Here is a 13,057-nt window from a genome sequence, read left to right as displayed (position 1 = left end):
AACAGGAACATCACATGCCAGGCATTACATACTCATATGTAAATGCCCATAAAAGAAAAAGGACTCAAATCTTCGGCCTTGAACTGTTTCAGGGATCATTTTAAATAAATGTACAGGAAAATGATACAATGCATAGAGACATAGGGAAAAGGAATTATTAAATCAATCAGTCCAGCATCTCTCCAATTGGCCAGCATCTTTTTTTCAAGTAGCAACAAACATTAGGTACTTCAGAGGAAAAGTAAGAAATCCCACATCAGACAGATTGTTTTTCTGTTTTCTAATAGAGACTGTCTCAAACCCAGAAGGATGTGATTTGATACCATTCTGATTTTTTAATTTTTTTTTTATACCAATAACCACCACAACCCTGAATGTTCTTATTAAACCTGTAATTCTGTCAAATGGTTTATGAATCTTGTTATATTCTCAGCATCAACAACCTCCTATGACATGAGTTCCAAAGCCTAAATACATTTTTGGTCAGAAAAGCATTAGCTTTCACCATTTTTCAATTTTCAAACTTCACATCTGCACTGAATGTCCTCTTCTTGTCTCTTAACATCAGAGAACCAAGTACTCCTGGATCTACTTAAGTACCATACCCTATTTTGAAAAGTGAAATAGTTGTTACTATTAGCTCACTTCTAATGGTTCTATATATCATTTGTTAATCCCCTCTATATAAAAAAATATCCCAGAATATATTTAATTTTTCATTAACTACCTTCTGTGAAAATGGAATGAGACATCTGGGAGTTACCTGTGGTACTAAATAACAACCAAAATCTCTATCTGCACAATTCCCTTGACAAAAAATAATGTGACAATGTAGTTAAAAATCATCAATTAATTTGTAATTTAAACACAGTAGTGTTTTGTGTCCTAAGCTACTTCCCTAAACATAGATCACTCAGGGACATGCTCAGCAGTTGGATTTTCTCTTTTGTCAGAAGAGAGGTTTTGGAAAGCAAGCACTCATTTGTCCTATAGACCCTGATCCTGTAATTTGTCCTTTTAGCTACCGTTTGTCTATTCCCACAACTAATGAGGCGATCATTACATATTCACTGCACCTTTGCTAGAAGACATTCAGCTACCTATAATTTTAAGTCTGGCTAGTTGGTTTTGCTCCTTTAAAGAGAGGGCAAATCATGAACAACCTTGGCTTTTAAGCATGAGGCCAGCAACGGCAAAACTTTTCTTGCAGAAAATGTACAGACGTGGATTGGAAGCACTTCTTGGGGGACTGTCGATTCCTAAAATCCTGCTCCTTTCTGAATGTGTCTCTGTGGTTGAGTCTTCTATGGTTAAAGGAATCCTCCCTAATTATCTACCAGTAACTCAGATGACATCAAATACTTTCTCTAGCCAGCTTGCTTATTTCTAAAGGCATAATTTTTCCAAGAAATTCAATCACAGCATTTCATATGACCTGCATATTTGCAAGCCTGAGACTTGTTATACACCCAGCTGAGGTTTTAAAGTTAAGAGCCTTGTAACTCCAAACACCCTACCTAGACAATAAAGAAGAGGTACTTCTTAGTATGATCAAGGCTACACAGCATCTTGGAGGTGCCAGTTTCTCTTAACCGAGAAAGGCTATGATGAGTATAGGCATTGCTTGATAGAGGTAGTAAGGAACTAAAATTGGAATGAATGCAGGCCTATCTTTTATTTTATTACATTTTCAGAGAAACTCTCAAACTCTTTCACTGAGAAGTAGTCTAGCATCCACCCCTATACTGCATCTCTTAAGAGCAGTTCTGGCTTCTGTTGTTTTGGTGACATGACCTGATTTCAAAATCATATTTGTTGTAGCACCAGATTTGCAGAAGATAGGTCTATTTTCACTGTCCCTAGTATTTCTAAATACGCTGCAGTCAGGTAATTATTCTGTTTGGGATACAGAAAAAAATATATTTGGTGCAATCTTAGTAAACCAGGACATAATTTCCAAATGAAAGGTAAGGACCTTCATATCTAGCAATTCTTTTGTACATGGAGAAATTTCTAGCTGTAGTGTCTTCTGCTTACAGAATGATGTGCATCAGTCTAATAAGTACTTTTCTGAGGCAAATTCATTGAATGGCATGAGCTCTGTGCTATGAAGCAATGCTCTATAATTTTGAGCCATGGCACTTACATGTTGTTGACTTGGTATGAAACAACTGGACTTCAGATAAAGGCGTGTGTTGGGACAGCATCCACTAGTAATAGAATAGAAGTCTACAGAACAAATAGAAAAATACAGCAACACTTTGTGAAAGAGGACACAGGAGACACCTTATTCATAAAATGAATGGCTCTAGTGAGATTCCTAGCACTTCCTTCAAAGCTACTCCACAAAAATCCCTTCTATCATCCATAACACTCCTGACAAAAGCTTGTGCATTTTTTTTTCTCTGTGTACACTCACTATTATGCTTCATAGACTGCTTCGAGAGGAAGAAATTTCCTGTGCCAAGCTACAGTTTGCAACAGAAAAAATGGATCCCTGTTGATCCCCAGTATACTAGTTCATATCAGCCCATCAGAAACAAATTAGAACAGTCAAAAAAAGCTAAACATTCCTGAAGCAATTGATGCTTTTTCTTCTTTTCATTTATCTGTCTGCAGTTGCAGATGGAACCATTCCCACCCACTTCCTCAGTTAGGAAATGGTTCCTCTGTACACTTTGTACTGCTCGTCGGATGCTCTGGGTGCATTTATCCAGACTGTTATGAGTGAATTCTGTCCCCACTGCAAGCAAGTCAAATGTAAGCCAGCTATGGAGCAGATGTCTTACGGATAAAGTCATGGATACCAGCAAATAAACCCAGTGAAAAATAGATTACCTGGGCCTGAGCATAGCACCAAGCTGCATAGCACAGCTCCCCTGCTCCAGACCTGGATCAGCTCACATGTCCTATGGACAGAGAAGCCCACATGAGTCTGAAAACGCTGTGGAGATGTGCCCTTCTATATTATCTGCTTGTAAGTAGAGACTTGCTAGATAAGATGGTCATGGTGCCCTATTACATATATACAATTTATTTCTTTCAACATTGCATTATTTACATGTAGCCTAAGGTTAGCCTCCAAAAAGCTACATGTCAGACCTGCATTTTTGCATAAAAGTTTTTGCTGCCTAACTTTCTGTAAAGGCAGTGAAGAAAGAGAAGCACCTGGACAGTTAGTTTATCTGGTCTGAAGAACGAATAAAATAGAGAGAGTTGCTTCTTTTCTCATCAATTACACATGACCTCCAGATGTTCAGCTAATTTCTATAGAGCCCTACATGCTTTACGGGAAATATAGAAAACTGACAACCTGTCTGGCTGAAAAAAATTACAGCCTGGAGATATCATTTATCTGACTAATACCTCTTATTCATCCTCACTGAACTGGAGGCAGAACAGTAAGATACAGGCAGTTATTTAGGGCATCAAAAATTATCACAGAAAGTTTCATCTTCATGCAGTAGGAAGGAGGAAAGCAAAAGGATTCATTAGAAGGTATAATATGATTAGTACATTTCCTTACACATGTTGTTTATTTTGCATAGATCCTCTTTCTAATCCTGCAGGGTCTCTGCTCTAAAGCTGCTGCTTGGATGGACACCTGGACTCAACCTCTCTTGGGTTGGGGACTGCCAGATAGACATGTACATCTGACAGAGACACTTTTGTGCTCTTGACTTGCTACAGAGCTGGCTGTCAGATTAAAAGGAGGTGATGAATGCAGAGGCCAAGGTCAGGGTTGCAGCTGGGAGCAGAAGGGTGGGCTCTCCACTGCCCTGTGTGGGCACCTGGAAGCTGCCCTGAAAGCTTTGTTTTTCCTTCCTAAACTTCTCTGATGAAAACATCCTGCTGGTTCACAGCAAAGACAAAAATCTGTTTTCTTTGACAAGACACATTCCTGTAGATCACAGAGGCATTCTTTCTTACCTAAATCTTGTATCTGAAGAAACTGACTGTCTTCTGTCTACTAGATCTGTGCATAATCAAGCCCTAATAACACATTGCATTCTAATACCAAAGGTATGAGTGAAAATAATCAGTTTGACTCTTACACATTCAAAACCTCTCACCTCAAAGACAGGAAGGATTTAATTCTTTGTTTTAATTGCTCAGAAACAGGAAATAAAACATGAATCAAAAACACTTTTCATTGTGCTTTCATACTTGTGACAAAAGGCACACTTTGCCACAAGAAAATTACTAGGATAGGAAATTACATAAGCAGGTGAACTTAAAAATTGCTAATTTTTTGCCATTATTTAAATTTTTCCATTTCATACTACACTAGTACTCCATAGAAATTTTTCCAAGACAAGTTCCTATTTGACCAGACATTTGGAAAAAAATACGTTTTTTTTTTTTTCTATTTTTAACGAGAGACCAATAAGGTCACTGTCTTTCTGATGCACATAACTTTCATTACTATGAGCTACAAGTATGTATTAAGAAAGAAAATCTCTCCTGAGGCTCAGTGAAAAGGAATGTATACTTCTGAAATATATTTAATTTATACATCTTAAATACACTGCAGATCTTCTAATCTAGACACTAATATGAATCTTTACATTGTCTATAAACAGCCTTTATAGTTTTTAAGGAAAGAAAAAACATGTAAAGAAACATGGAGTGTTTGACACCAGATGGTTGTGCTGCCATCCAGAGGGACATAAACAGGTGGGAGAAATGGCCTGACAGGAACCTCATGAGATTCAACAAGGGGAAGTGCAAAGTCCTGCACCTGGGAAGGAACAACCCCAGCACCAGTACCTGATGGGGGCCACCCACCTGGAAAGCAGCTTTGCACAAAATGACCTAGGGGCCCTGATGGACAGCAAGCAGGCAATGAGCCAGTGATGTGCCCTCGTGGCAACAAAAGTAGTATCCTGGACTGAATTAAGACGACCATTGTCCACAGGTTGAAGAAGGTGATCCTTCACCTCTACTCAGCACTGGTGAGACACATCTGGAGACCTGGGTCCACTTCTGAGCTCTCCAATGCAAGAGAGATGCAGACATACTGTATTGAGTCCCACACAATGTGACAGAAATGCTTAAGGGATTGGAGCATCTGATGTAGGAGAAGAGGCTGAGAGAGCTGGGATCATCTAGCCAGGAGAAGAGAAGGCTCAGGAGGAATTGTATTGATATGTACAAATGCCTGATGAGAGCATGTAAAAAAGAGCCAAACTCTTTTCACTGGTATCCATTGGCAGAACAAGAGGCAACGACCACAAATTGAAATGCAAGAAATTTTGTTTAAACATAAGAAAAAAGCCTGTTTTACTGTAAAGGTGATAGTGCACTGGAGCAGGTGTCCGCCACTGGAGATATTCAAACCTTGACCGGACACAACCCTAGCAGCCCACTCTGTGTGACCCGGCTGTGAGTCTAAAATATCTCCAGTGGTGCCTTCCTGTTGCAGTTAGCTCTGCCTCATTAAACCTGCCTCTCCACGTGTCAGTGGCGCTCAGATCACAGACTAATGCTGCAGGAGGTTAAGACCTTCACGGGGACATCAGTACAAACACCAATATGATGGATACAAAATGTCCATTTATTAAACTGTGTATCTTACCTATATACATTCACTAAGTACCTCCTTCGTGGGTGTGCCCTTAACACTACAAGCCTATCCATCACCTTACCTCGTAACAAGGGAGGGCTACAGCTATTCCTTCCGTACATCGTGAGATCTTCCGAACGCCACTCCCTACACCTTCCAACCTTAACCATCCTGTTATTCTGTGTTTCTCTAAGGGGTAGAGTACTGCCCTAATATTTTTACCAAAATTACAAAGTCAAACACATCTGGATTTTGATTAGTGTAAAAACTATAGTCATCAGTTTTATCTTTACAAGCTGCAGGAATAGCTTGCTTTCAAGAGGGCAAAGATATGTGCATTGAATTGAAGGGATTAAGGGAGGTATGTCTTAAATCAGATGAATTGTAGTGCTTTTCCTTATGCAGCTATGCCAGTAGACCAAAACCTTTGTTGCTGCACAGTACCAGCAGGAGATCACCTTCCTTTGAGCTTCCTAACAGTCTGGGCCATCAATTTTCACATGTGGAAAAGGACTGAAAGGCTGTCATTCTGTCCCCTTTTGCTTGGATTTAAGTGACAACATAAAGAATAATGTCATGCAGAACTAGGCCTCTTTTTCCAGTCAGCTTACTAGACTTCCGTGGTACCCTGCAACCAGTAGTGAGCTCCTCCATGTCAGAGGAACACAACTACACCAGGACAGGAAGAGCAGGCAAACATCCAGCTTTGCAGACCTGTTCTGACACTCAGGCCCTACAGCACAGATGTCCTAGGATTGAAACTTCAGGGTGGAGAGTGGGTTTTATAACCAGAGCAGCATAAGGCCTTTTTCATGTCACCAACCTTGACTTGGTTGGTCCTCCTATTCTTCCCCTGAACTGTTAAGCCCATCCCATAACAAGCTATATTAACAGGACCCTTTGTCAGCAAGACTGGACCCCTCAACAGGATGAGTTGTTTCAAAGAAATACTGCTATCCTTTTCTAAATATTATTTTTTAATTATCTGCAATTTGATGTTAACTAGTCCCTCTCAGATAAGAAGTCAGAGTGGATTCAAATTATTCATGCACGTCAGAGTTGTACAGACAAGCCCTGTGCAAAGGAACATTGATGATATTCTTCCCCTAACAACACATATACATAGGACTTTTCATTGGAGTGGAGAACCGTGTCATCATATGATTTATATCATCATATGATATAGTGTATCATATGAAGGAGTGATTGTAATAAAATGAGGCATTTCAAGAAATATATCTTGCTAATTAGAAATGACAAGATGGTACATTTACCGCATAACTGAAAACCCTCAAAATTTATTTATAAAATCCAGAGAATCTTTAGTCTTAAAGAATAAGGAAGCTGAGAAAAGAGTTACGTTTAAACTTGTCTACAGATGTATGATAAATAAAGCTCTACAGCACACAAATCACTTATATATACCCACCAGCTGTCCCAGTGTTCTAAGGAATTTACCTTTGCCCCCAGCATCACTCCTGAAGTGATGAATGGGATTATGCCATTTTTGCAGGGTTTTTGGCATTGCTTCATTTTCATCTCATAATAGTGAGGCCTTACCATTTTCTCTGATTTGCTCAAATTGATTCAGATTTGCAGACCATGGGCTAGTTTCTCTGAGTAAGAGATCTCTGCATGAAGACCTGTCTGTCTTATTCAGTAGAGAAGAAAATGCTAACAGATGACAAAGAAAAACCAGAAGTCAGTCACTGAATTTTAGAACACGGGACCATAGGAGCAGAGCAAAGCCACAAAACATTTCACAATGTAAGGAAGACCCACAGCAAAATACTAAAAGACAAAGTATAGTGTGGCAACATGGATAGATAACTCAATGTTAAAGGCATCATAAACATCCTGTGTTCCTTCAACAGGAGAGGCCACGTTAGAAGAAGAAGCACGAATGGAGAAAAATAAATACTAGAATTGCATTTTATGGGACAAACTGATATGGCCAAGGTTTTCACCTGATTTGAAGGTAATTTAGGTAAACAAACACTTCATATCTATTATCTGTTGATTTTTCTGTGTTGAAAAGGTGCATGGAAAAATACCACTTAAATGTTAATCAACATTAGCAGATCAAGAAAGCATGACAATTCACTGCTGGTGGAGGTTTAAGCAGCTCAAATCTAAAGATTCTCAGTAAAGCATGGCATGTTGAGAATTCATCTGGAATGTAAATATGCTACATTCATGAGGGCAGAGTACAATACTTTGGCTGACTTCAACAGCTGGTTGCAACATACCAGAGATGCAGTAACAAAAACATGCAGTATTTTTAGGCTGCAAAGTCTTGGTTAATTCAAATAAGAAGGCAGATGGAGACTCTTAAATATCAAGTACTCCTTTCTGTCAAGACTCCCTTACCTGTAAATAGCTTGGCTTCAGTTTAGTTGCGTGTCCACAGAAATTTTCGTATGCCATAAAACGCCTAATTGTTAAGTTACCTTGAAGAACAAGGGATACAGATTACCTCAACAGGTGCTAGCTACATTCAAAATAATCACAAACCCAAATACTTGACACTAAAAATAAAAATACACGCTCTAATAGAACAGGCAGTGGTGTAACAGAAATAGTTTGTTCCACTGCAGCAAACATCTGAAGTTGATTTGTGTGGTTTCTAAACCTGATGTGAAAAATTACACTTTTTGGTTTCGTTCTCTTCATCCCTCTCCTTTTCTTATTTCTTTTCTTTTTATTAAGCTTTTCCACCTTTTCTGCCTTCTTCATTCCTACACCTTTCCTCTCTTTTTTTTTTTTTTTTGTTTTGTTTTGTTTCCAGGACAGAAGAAAGAACAGAATAAGCTATGACCTTAAACCTGCACATCATAGGTTTTGTTACAATAGAAACACAAAAGATACATTTCACAAAGGCTGTCCTCAATGAGGAAAGCAGGGGGAGAAGCACCACAGCATAAGCCATGGTCAATTTTTCCTGCAACGACGTATTGAGGAAAGCACTGCCAAGACATCTGCAGAGGAGTGTGCAAGTCTGGCTTTTCCTACAAGCACATAATGCTCACTCTGAGGTTTTCAAAGAACTGCAAATTAAATCTGGGTCAACCAGCTGCTGAACTCCCTGGTTAGCTGGACTGTAACTGCTAAGGCAAGAAGGAATACCTTCTACTGGCCAAGCATCTCTGGGCCTCAGCTGGGTTCAGCTGCCAGCTGGGTGTAGGCTCGTGCATTTCTCCATGTGCTTTTGCTCACCTCAGATGAGCCCCAACATCTAAATGTTGCTGTGCTATCTCCTCTTACGGCTCAGCTTTACATAAAGAAGCTGTAGTTTGAGCAAAACTTAGGTCAAACCAGTTACAGATCTGGGACAATAAAGCCAAGAATTGAAAAAGGCCAGGAGTATACATTACATGGGAGAAGAGAGGGTCAGAAGTCAAATATAAAGCACCATACGTGGGCATCTAGAATAAACAGCCAATTAAACCAAATATGATCTCCCATGCAGGGACTGATGCAGACAACAATTATCAAAAAGCCTCTGTCCCCCTACTCCAAGTGAAAGCCTCAGTACAGCCCATCCTAAGCACTTACAAACCACAAGTCAGGCCTCCAGAAATCATGCTGCTCTAATAAATATATATGTATTTTTAGTCATTGCCTACTGTGTTCATTTATTTTTCCAGGAAGCCTCCTAACTTCAGTATGTAAGTAAACAGTTGAACTTCAATAGTCACTGCAAAAGGGAAGCAGCAAATAATAGTGCCCTACTCTCCACATGAGGGAAGCTCCATCTATCATATCAAAATCCCCTGCACCAGGCATGTGGGCATTTTAGCCAATCTCTCCTGTCACCTCTAGTTTCATCCGCACTATCTATTTCATGGGCCTTCTCATGCCCCCTCCCAGGCCATCTCCTTCATCTCCTAAGTCTGTCTGCGCACTCACATTACCCTGTCTCTGTCCCACTGCATCCTACCTATCCAGGTCCATCACATCTGCAGAATGCAGATTTTCTTTTATGCTTTTGTGTTTTATTTTTTTTAAATAAGTCGCAAGTGTCTTTAAACAAGCAAATTAAGAAAATGGCAACCATTCTGCTCCACTGTGACTCTTTTGAATGGGGAAATAAAATGCCAGGAGATGAAGGCAGGAATAAGGAAACAACATGTAAATTAGAGACATGTCTCAGTATCACGAGACTAAATTCATAGATACATGTCACAGACAATGATATGCTCACTTATGCCATGGGTGAATTTGGTCCAGAACACTTTTTTTATATTTATGAAGATGAAGAAAAGCTTTTTCAAAATATTAAAATCCAGTTTTTGCAGGATGTCTGCACAAATTATCACAACCTCAACAAAAACATCTGTTATCATTTTGCAGCCATGGATTTCTTTACGTGCTATAATGAGGCAATATTTTATACAGTTATGACTTTGTTTCAGCATTTGCATAAACAGGTTGCTGAAAATCAAATTATATGGACAGCTAATCCATCTCCAGATTTATACCCACGTTAATATTCTTACTCAACTCATGTATGAGGTTATAGTAAAACCCTCTCCCCTTTTCATGAAAGAGCCTCAACCTGAATTATTTCTACCATTTATCCTGGATATATAACAAGTTACTTCAATGTATAACTCAGTTACAGGGGTATTGCTAACATTTTTAGCTCTCTAAAGTTAGTTTTTTGTGGTTAATGGTGTTTGTAGTACACCATGTATCAAGTGAAATGCAATCTTTGCAGGATATTTCTCATTTTACATTGAGTCTGGTAATTTCCATCTAATCCTTCTGCTGTTTCCAGTACACCCCAGTCCTTTACCTTGAACTTCTGGAATTATATAGTATGTCCTACAAAGAGTGTTTCAAAACAAAAATCTGTGGTTATCATTTCCCAGTTAAAACAATGATTTTGAATATGAATAGTAATCCGTAATATTGCATCTTTATTCAATGCCACCCTAATAATCTAACAGATGCATTTCTCCACTAATTTTCCACCTTGTCGTTCACTGAATGCCTTGTCTTGTCCACTGTGTAAAAAACCCCTTATTTGCCCTTAAATTTACTGAGACATTTAGTTAATATATGCTTCCTGTGATGTTTTAATGGTTCAGTCATCAGTCATCAACTAAAACGTGCATTTTAGTATTTCCCCCAAGGCACAAGGAGAGCTATTTTGTTAAAAAAAAAAAGGGGGGGGGGGGTAATTTACTACTACCACACTTTGTTTTATATCACTGAAACTTTGCTGTGAGAAAAAGTCAGCAGTGTTACACCACTACAAAACTGATGTTGTATCAGGCCTTTGAACAGAGATCTACAAGAGAAAAATTGTATTGATAAATCTGTACTGAGTACTTTTGTACTGATTATATTTCACCCTTTCATTCTGTTATATTATGAAAAGGTCCAGAAAAGTTCAAGCTGCTTTAGACTGTGTTACAACACCTTTACACAGCTTTTTCTTTAAAAGGCTTAGCTTGATTTTTTCTAAACCTATCAATCTAGAGATAATGTGCATAAATTCAAAAGAACAAACTGACAGGTGTCTGAGCTATGGGGACAGGTAATGCAGTTACCCTTGGATCACCTCTTTAAGTTGAGTTTCAGAGAGCTGCCACTGGCAGAGAGGTTGCTCATCCAAGTGTGAATGCTACCAGAAGCCCAGAAAAAGAGAAGTCTCATGCCTCTGTACAGGTGACTCTGGATCTCTTTCTGGAATGAAATACTGCTGAAATAAAACAGTGGAGAAGAGAACCAACAGTAAGAGGTAAACATTACCTCTGCTTTTCAGAGACCCTCAAAACTTTTTCCAAGGAGGAAGACATCAAGCACCCATTGCTCCTCCACAATTATTTACTCTGCGGCAGGGTTACTGCTGGCCATGCTCAGGCAATTTAAAATGCAATGTACAACTAGAACAATTTACAGATGCATTAATCACCACTTACTCTTGTTAGTGAAGGACGTGTGAAGCATCTTCCAACTTTAAGGCAAATGCCATATAAAGTTCATCAGACAGAGCCAGTTCTTCATCCTGAAACAGTGCTTGTTTTTAATAGTAGCATTTACTGCAATAAATGAGAGTTTAATCTCCAAAGGCAGACTACCATTCATCAAAGAGTTGGAGAAAGTTTTATGCACAAACTCTTGTTTCATAGTAGCCAAATCAGACACTCACATAGGATAACAGTGTCCCAGCAGCTCAGAGTGCTCTGCCCACAACAACATTTGTAGGTTTAACCAGATCATCATTTTCTGTCTAGGAGATTCTGCCAGATAAAAAAAAAAGGTGGAGAAGGAGGAATAAAAACTGCTTTAATAGTAACTAAAGAATGAAGAGTGTTTTTGCCAATGGAACATATTTGTTTGGGGCAGTGTCAAGAAAAAAAGAAACCATAAGTCTTTTAACATAATTTGAAACAAGATTCTCCTAGACGAATGGAAAGAAGGAAGAAAAAAAAAAATCTGTTTTCCCAAGGCTAGGGATGAAGGCACACTGCAATATTTCTAACTAAATGTCTCAGCCCCCATGACCATCCTCGTAAAGACACATACTGCTGCACTGAAACAACACAAGGCTCGGGGTACAAATGAAGAGAGACTACTCTGTTAAATTTATTTTCATGTAGGGGAATCCAATCAATGTGTCTAACATTAATACTCCTTTGACAGTATTTCCTTTTAGAAAGTGTGGCTGGGAAGTGGAGGCAAAGAGCAGGAGTCAGCAGGATTAGAGAGACTACTTGGATGGTAACTCCAGGAAGGCCCCACCACCTCAAGATGGGGTTTTGAGCAGGAGAAAGAGGTGAACATGAAGCTCAACTAAAAATGATGTACTAGAATAAATGCTTTCAGGGGAAAATTTTAACAAAACTGCTGATTCAAAACAATCAAAATTTTCACTGTGAAGAGTGAGTTGAGTCAGCAATTGAACCAGGGCAATGAAGTTGGCTGGCACCTGGCAGAGATGGCTTTCTATCAGCCTAGCATCTCAGTCCTCCACTTCCCCAGCCCTTCAGTCCCTGTTCTTTAAGGAACAGGGAAGAGGCAGACAAGCAGGCAGAAGCTAGCTAGGAAGTTGCATTTCAGTTCCCTCCAAAAGTGTTTTTTCTCTCTCTAAATGTTCGGTGGGTGGTTGCATTATTTGCTTCCCTTAGTGGTGATTCTGACATACGAAGTTCCCATCTTATTACCATCTCCTCCCTTCTCAATTCCTTATTCCTAACACTGCATCACAATTCCCAGCCCTCATCATGAAAATGCAATCTTTTTTAGCACATAGCAGTGAGTTTATGGCAAAGACCACAAACAGTTATGTTAGTACAACTGAGAGGGTTGCAGGAATAGGAAAGAGCAGCCAGGAGACGAGAAAGGGCAAGAGCTTCTTGTCTCCAAAGAAAACACACTGCAGAGCACCCTCCTGAGAGCTCAGTTGGCTTCAGCCAGGCTCCTGGCTCTCCAGAACTACTCCCTATGCCTTGGCCCAGCACATCTGCTCCCTCTCAGCAT

General features: G+C 39.4%; 1 protein-coding gene across 1 annotated transcript in view; it reads right to left on the bottom strand.

Moving 5' to 3' along the window:
- Window positions 1-12,833, bottom strand: part of VEGFD (vascular endothelial growth factor D) — a 78,932-nt gene extending 66,099 nt beyond the window's left edge. The window contains exons 1-3 of the mRNA XM_074858734.1: window positions 11,727-12,833; window positions 11,497-11,582; window positions 7,937-8,016 (exon numbers count right to left, since the gene is read on the bottom strand). Of these exons, the coding sequence (XP_074714835.1) occupies window positions 7,937-8,016; window positions 11,497-11,524 (108 nt within the window). The 5' untranslated portion in view covers window positions 11,525-11,582; window positions 11,727-12,833. The remainder of the gene's footprint in view (window positions 1-7,936; window positions 8,017-11,496; window positions 11,583-11,726) is intronic.
- Window positions 12,834-13,057: the final 224 nt, after the last annotated feature.

Source organism: Strix uralensis, chromosome 2, assembly GCF_047716275.1.
Source record: "Strix uralensis isolate ZFMK-TIS-50842 chromosome 2, bStrUra1, whole genome shotgun sequence".
Lineage (NCBI taxonomy): Eukaryota > Metazoa > Chordata > Aves > Strigiformes > Strigidae > Strix > Strix uralensis.
Note: the sequence above shows the minus strand (reverse complement) of the source record. Positions and strands in the feature narration are given on the sequence as shown.